The sequence below is a fragment of the Volvox carteri genome (assembly GCF_000143455.1).
Source record: "Volvox carteri f. nagariensis unplaced genomic scaffold VOLCAscaffold_30, whole genome shotgun sequence".
Taxonomy (NCBI): Eukaryota; Viridiplantae; Chlorophyta; class Chlorophyceae; order Chlamydomonadales; family Volvocaceae; genus Volvox; species Volvox carteri.
Window position 1 is genome coordinate 1,324,528 of NW_003307573.1, and position 6,959 is coordinate 1,331,486.

At 57.4% G+C, this 6,959-nt stretch overlaps 2 protein-coding genes across 2 annotated transcripts in view; one reads left to right on the plus strand and one right to left on the minus strand.

Annotated features, from left to right (window-relative positions):
- The window catches only part of VOLCADRAFT_93287 (uncharacterized protein), a gene marked incomplete at both ends in the record, with an annotated part of 1,500 nt that extends 491 nt beyond the window's left edge, over positions 1–1,009 (minus strand). The window contains 2 exons of the mRNA XM_002952561.1: positions 354–509; positions 988–1,009. Of these exons, the coding sequence (XP_002952607.1) occupies positions 354–509; positions 988–1,009 (178 nt within the window). The remainder of the gene's footprint in view (positions 1–353; positions 510–987) is intronic.
- Positions 1,010–4,687: 3,678 nt separating this feature from the next.
- Positions 4,688–6,959, plus strand: part of VOLCADRAFT_62543 (uncharacterized protein) — a gene marked incomplete at both ends in the record, with an annotated part of 3,377 nt that continues 1,105 nt past the window's right edge. Inside the window, 4 exons of the mRNA XM_002952491.1 lie at positions 4,688–4,833; positions 5,248–5,317; positions 6,321–6,462; positions 6,837–6,949. Of these exons, the coding sequence (XP_002952537.1) occupies positions 4,688–4,833; positions 5,248–5,317; positions 6,321–6,462; positions 6,837–6,949 (471 nt within the window). The remainder of the gene's footprint in view (positions 4,834–5,247; positions 5,318–6,320; positions 6,463–6,836; positions 6,950–6,959) is intronic.

Genomic DNA, 6,959 nt, shown 5'->3' on the forward strand with positions numbered 1-6,959 from the left:
AGCCCACACGTCCTCCTCACACACACACACCTGCGCACCCGTCCGCTCCGCTCCCGTACGCACATATTCCCTTAGTACGGCTGCTTCTGCGCCGGCTGCTCTGTCGTCGCTTTATGGCCGTACGCCGTCGGCGTGACTCCGTCCGTAAAGCTGCGGATGTAGCGCCGGCGGCGGCGGCGGCGTCGACGGCGGCAGCAGCAGCCGTGGCAGGGACAGCTGCGACAGCGGGGGCGGGCGGGGGCGCGGAGGTAACGAAACGTCGGCAAGGGAAGACGTCGCATGCCGCCGGCGGCGGCGGCGTCCGCGGCGGCGACGCCACCGCTGCTGCTGTCGTATCCACCCCACGTTCGTACCTGCCGCCGCCGCTGCCTGAGCCAATGGCCGTGGAGCTGCCGCCGCCGCCGCCGCCGCCGCGCCCGCCGCAAGCAGCCAATCGGGCGGGTCGGGCGGCGGCGGCGGCTTCCGCGGCGGCGCCGGCGGCGGCGGACGGAGAGGGTGCGGTGGATAACCTTGACGACGAAGAGGAAGAAGAAGAGGAGGAGGAGGAGGAGGCGGGATGCCGGGGTATTCGGCTTAAGGGGTTTGAGGTGCCGCCGCCACTGCCTGCGCTGTTGCCGGAGCCTCCGTTACCACCGCCTGCCGCCGCCGCCAGCGCCGCCGCCAGCGCCGGCATGCGTAACAGCGGCAACAGCAGCAGGTGCCCGCGCTAAAACATAGGGCCCCAATAGCTGGTTCTTGTGTACGGGAGCCCTATGTACGGAAACCCCTGCATGCCTTGCTGACCAAACAGGATGCCCCCCGCGAATTACCCCTGTGTGTATGTACGGTATTCGGGGCACAGAGTGAATATGTACGGCACATGGTGGTCCGTTTGAACTGCAAACCACCAATACCCACATGGCCAGATGCCACGCTCGCTCGTCCTCATCCCCCTCCCCTTCCCCCCGCCCTTTGGGGGGTCCCTTCCCCCTGTTTAGGCCCTCTCACCCCCACCCCCCCACACATACATACACACGCACAAGCGTCATCTAAGGGGCAAGGCATAACGACTGCAAACCCTTTTCTTTAGTCGTACGGTTACCTATGTCGTAAATGAATATACGAATCTCGTCCTAAGGACGAAGCTTTATTTTGTACTTCGTAGTTTGGCGATATTTTATTTTTTGAAGTGAGTATTTTTATTATGATTATCATCAGAGCGAACCTCTTTCCTGCGAATCTCTTTCCACTACGGGGAGTGTGTGCCTGTGTGTCTGTGCCCCTGCCTGCCTGCCTGCCTATGTGTGTGTGTGTGCCTGTGTGTCTGTGCCCCTGCCTGCCTGCCTGCCTATGTGTGTGTGTGTGCCTGTGTGTCTGTGCCCCTGCCTGCCTGCCTGCCTATGTGTGTGTGTGTGTGCCTGTGTGTCTGTGCCCCTGCCTGCCTGCCTGCCTGCCTATGTGTGTGTGTGTGTGTGTGTGTGACTCACACGCAGCCGCTGAAGACAAGGGTTACGACGATGAGGACGAGGGAGAGGGGGTGGCGGCGGCGGCACGTCACCTCCTGCAGAGAACCGCCGCCGCCGCCGCCGCCGCCGCCAGCTGCTGCTGCTGTCTACCCGCGAGGCGGCGTCCAGGCGTAGGCCTGGGGGGAGGAGGACCCGGATCCGGATTCGGATTTGGGGGAGGAGGATCCGGATCCTGTGGGCGGACAGGAACGTGGGGTCTTTCCGGGTGTTGTAGCTGCTGGCTGCCGGTACCGCCGCCGCCGCCGCCGCCGCTGCCGCTGTCACATGATTCCTCTGACGTCAAGCCTGCTACTGCCGCCGCCGCCACCGCTGGTGCACTGGTTGCGGGAGTGTGTGTCTGGTTGTGGGGCTCGTGCGGCGGCAGCGGCGGGGGAGCTGGCGGCGGGGCCCCCGGTACGGCAAGGGTGCGGTGTTGTCTTGGAGTGCCGATTCCGTGGCTGTGTGTGTCGTCTGGATGGCTATTGGGGTGGGGGGGTAAGGAGTCTCATGCGTTGGAATGAGATTGGTTTGAGATGGGATGTATGGACGGACATACATACATACAAGCGAATGAGCGAACTGGGTGACTCGGTCGCCGTTTCCAGTGAAGGATGGGCTATTGGACTATATGCTTACCGCGTTCATCTCTCTCTCTTCTCTCCCACACCTCACATCACATTCACACTCCCTCCCACTTTGACTCTCGCGACGGCTCTCTTTCCGCACACTCTCTCCTGTAGGCGTGTGTGTGCGATATACGTGATATGTGTTTGAGGTAACTTGGCCAAGTGCCGCTGACGCCAAAGAAAGATGCGCCTGTATGTATGTGCGTGTGTATGTGCGTGTGTATGTGCATGTGCCAGATGTGTTTCGCTACCGCGTGAGGGGACGGGGGGGAAAGGGAGGAAGGGGAGGAGACGGAGACCTCCCCCTCCTCCTCCTCCTCCCCCTCCTCCGCTGCTCCCCCCGATGGGTGGTTCAACCGCCAACCGCCCGTACACCCATTACGGCATTCGCATCTATATACGTATATTGTGGACGTGTTGATATCAATTGCAGTAGCAGCAGTAGTTGTTGATCCGTCAATATGCTACTACTGCCACTGCTGCTAATACTGCTACTGCTGCTAATACTGGGGATAAAAGACGGCTCATGGGCCCTGATATGGCTGCGGGGGGAAGCGGGGGGGGCCGGCAAGCGTCGTGGGGCGTGTGGGGCCAAGTGGCGTGTGTGTATGTGTGTATGCATGTATGTTGTACAAGTAAGTATGTATGTATATGTACTGTGTCGTCTGCTTTTGCAACGCACATGTCCGCCATGATCTCACGGGCTCTGAAGCACCTGAGAGGCGGTGCGCCTCCAGTTTTATTTAAGTTTTTAATGAAGCCTATTTAGTAGCCCTGTAGTGTAATCGAAGTAAGAGTGATAACGTTCTTTATGTCGTACTCCCAATCGCACCATTCCAACAACGGCATAAGATGATATACTGCACCACGCCCACAATTTTCGGCACGGTTCATGCGGTATGTACGACGACGTGTGTATGTATGAACGTATGTATGTGGCTGGGAGGTTTTAATCGGAGGGTTAATTACCTTGGGGGCTGAGAGCACGGTGTAGCGGCGGGCGAAGGTACGGCATGTGGCTGTCAATTGCTGTACAACTCGCAGATTGTGCTGATGGGATGGTGCACAGCTCGTGAAGCCTTCACGAGCTGTGCACAACTTCCTCAGACCTGCTGTACAGTCGTACTACCCTCAGCGCCGACTGTACGGCAGGTCTGGGGAAGATGTGTGTTTTCCTAAAGCAAGGAGCCAGTCTTGTCTGGCTGCCTGTCTGGTTATCTGTCTGTATGTGTGTCAGCCTGTCTGTATGTATGTCTGCTCATGCAATACTGATCCGAAATGATCTTGGCGACAAGCGGAGGTGCCGCCATGAAGCGGCGAACAGGATCCACCTGTCGGGTATTGAGTTCAAATATTTTGTATTCTCCACACACATGCAAGTGGCAAAACTTTAAATAAAAAAACGCAGAACTGAGTGCGACGCAGATGAAGCGTCGGCTATGTGTGTCGTACGTGCTGCACGCCTTCACTCCTCAGCCGGCACCTGGAACCGTTATAGGTCCTCATCACGGCGGTGGGTAGGGGCCACATCTTACCGAGACAAGCTTTTGTACGACATTTCTCAGCTGCAAGTTGTACGACATGTTCTCAGCTGCAAGTTGCTCGTTACATCCTCAGCTGCAAATTGTACAACACATCCTCAGCTGCAAGGCCTTGGTTCCTCCGGCATCCCAAGTACTTGCCTTTCGGTCAATCCATAATTGGCTAAGGAGAAAACGCACTCGTGCGTATTCCTGATATTGACAAGATCGTGCGAGGGTGTGTATGTTGTACATCTCCGCGCATCTAGAGCGCATGGCGGGGGCGATTGGGTTTTGGGGATAATGCCGCTGTACGAACAACCGTAGGGGGGCCCTGTGCCACGTAAGAAGGTCGTGTACCGTAATATACCGTATTCACGAAGGCAAACGCGAAACGTTGGGGTTGCGTTTGGGGTACTTAGTCAAACTGTCGAAAGTTGGTGTTGCTGGACGGGCGTTAGTCCACGGAGCGAAAGGGTCTGTCTGTTCGGCTTGTGGGTGTGGAAGTGCTGGGTGTGGGAGAAGGCGGGCACATGGCGTCCTCATAAGAACCTAGAAGCCAATTGCTCCAAAATGAAGGCACGAAGAGCTACTTGGTCGCTTAGCACAGGTGATGACATAATGAATGCACGACATCCTGCAAGAAAAACTGCCAGATGCAGTTAGCAGTGCCAGACAGGCAAACATTTGTTGGAACATCACTTTAGATCTAAGGACTTGTTGCGTCTGGTTGTGTAGTCTTAGGGAAGGCTTAAGAGTAGGGAAGGCGTAAGGCTTAAGATCCGTTCATCTGGTTGTAAACTTACCATGGCCGCCGTGACTCCATACCAACTTGGCAATCCGCTTACCAAGGTCCATGCGGAAGCCGCGGATGGGCAAAGGACGCATGCGACTTGGAGCCCGTAAGTTCCATGTATTGTTTTTCGGGACACCTGCCTACAGCATTTTCATGCTCTGACGCCAATGTGGTGATATGTTTTCAGATACGATGATAACGGCGGGTAAGCAGCGGTAACGTTGGGTTGCAGTCAGATCTCTGCTGGTCGCGCGCATTTGGATGTCCTTAGGTCTCACCCGGGGCTTTCGTCAGCGCAGGACGGTTGTCGCCGTCGCAGGCGAGGACTATTGCATTGTTGCTGGGAGCACGCGTATGTCCACTGGCTTCAGTATCCTGACGCGCGACGCGTCGATGCTACTCCAACTGTGAGTTAGCAGCCCCTCATCCCGAGAGCCTCTCCTCGTTGCTAACGGGATACAAGTCACTTAGCTGATAACGGACCAGAAGTTACACCACATCAACCAATTAGCTTGGCAACGGAATTAGTGCTGAATGTTTGGGGTGGGCATGAAGAGGAGACGTTGACCAGACGTTTTACTTGTGAATTGGCCTGGCCAAGTCAGCGACCGGGGCCACAAGTGTTTCTCCGCGCTGCCGTTTGGTGAGGTGCGTGTGTGTATGTGGGTAGTTGGGTGGGCGATCATTTCCTGGTGTCCCCTCCCCCTCACACAACCCCCTCACTCACCCCCCTCACACACACACACACCTCACACACACACACAACCCTCATACAACTCCCTCACTCACCCCCTCACTCACCCCGCTCTCTTTCTCACCAGGACTGACAAGGTGGTGGTCGCCTCTGCGGGCATGCAGGCGGACCGGAAGGCACTGCACAAGCTGCTGCAGGTCTGTCTGTCTGTCTATGTCTGGGCATAACGATATATGTATGGATGGATGGATGGACGGAGGGTGGATTGCGTTTAACGGGGGGTTGTTATGGCGGGCGAGTGGTGGCTGCGGTACTGCGGGTGGTGCTCCAAGGCCCCCCTTGGATGTCCACATCTCGGCTGAGGCTGAGGCTGAGGCTGCCAGAGCGACTGCGGGTGCGGGTGCGGATGGGTGCCGTGTTGGCCGGCAGGCGGGTGCCGGGCAGGGCAGGGCACCAACCAGCTCATGGCGCCATTGGGGTTATGTGCTGACAGCGGCGAGTAGTTAGTTAGCCGTTACCTCACCGTTACAGCACCGAACAAGAGAGGGCTAAAGAGGGAAGACGGATCAACGCTTAGTTAGCTCTGGCTGAAGCCCCTATGAGTAGGTAGGCAGGTAGGTAGGTAGGTAGGTAGGTAGGCAGGTAGGGGATTGATGGGGGGATTGGCAGGTTTGGAGAGCACTCGGATGGGGAATTGTTTCTATGTATGTATGTATTGTGTCTGTTTGTCTGTCTGCCTGTATACTCTCCTTTCCGACTGCCCACTGATTGGATAGAGTGCGAGAGCGCGTTCCGAAGTCGCAATCCTTCCCGGCCCCCTGTGGGGGGAGAAAGCAGGAGGGGGAGAGCAAACCAGCAAAACCCCCTAGGCGGTTCAGGTCCATATATATCCGTTGTTTGAGGAGGAGGGAAGTGGTACGGAAAACCACACCTGCCGTATCTGAAACCCATTACAATCGCCCATTCTCCCCGAATCTGTGGCATATTAGTTTCCCTCCCCTCCCCACCCCAAACCCCGAAATGGAACCCTTGAACCCATATCCACCCCCGCCCAACCCGAACCTTTCCGCCCCCCCCACACACACCTCGAACGCTGGTCGAACACCCCAAGAACAAAGAATATGTGTGTTTGTGTGCATGTGGGCTCCGTCCCCCTCCCTCTCTCCCCCCTCTCTCCCCTCCCCCTCCTCTTCCCCGCAGCACCGCAATGTGACGTATCAGCACAACCACGGTCGGGCCATGGGTGTGTCAGCCGCGGCCCAGCTGCTATCCAACACCCTCTACTACAATCGCTTCTTTCCCCTGTACACATTTAACTTGGTGGCGGGTCTGGATGAGCAGGGTGAGAGGGGAGGGTGGAGAGGAAGGTGGGAGGGTAAGGGGGGGCGGGTAAAGAGGGGAGAGAGAGCGGTTTGTTAGGATGCTGAGGAGGCGGGCGCGCGAGAGGATGAATCGCGCAGATCTTAACTTCATGAAGCGATGTATATTGTATCTGTTCCTATTCGCGCTTTCACCGCTTTTCCCTTGTGTGGTCTAATTAAATCTTGTCTCTTCCCGCTCTCCCTCCCTTCCCTTTCTTCCGATTTAGTTCCCCTCCCTCCCTCCCTCCCTCCCTCGGTCGCTGTCCCTTCTCCGCACACTCTTTCATGCAATTGCCCTCCTCCCTCTCCTCCCGCACCCTCCCTCTCCTCCCGCACCCACCCTCCCACCCGCAAGGCCGCGGCGCCGTGTACAACTACGATGCCATCGGCTCCTACGAGCGCTCGGGCTACTTCTGCCAGGGCAGCGGTAAGGAGCTGATCCAGCCCGTGCTGGAGGGGATCCTCAGAGTCGACCGCA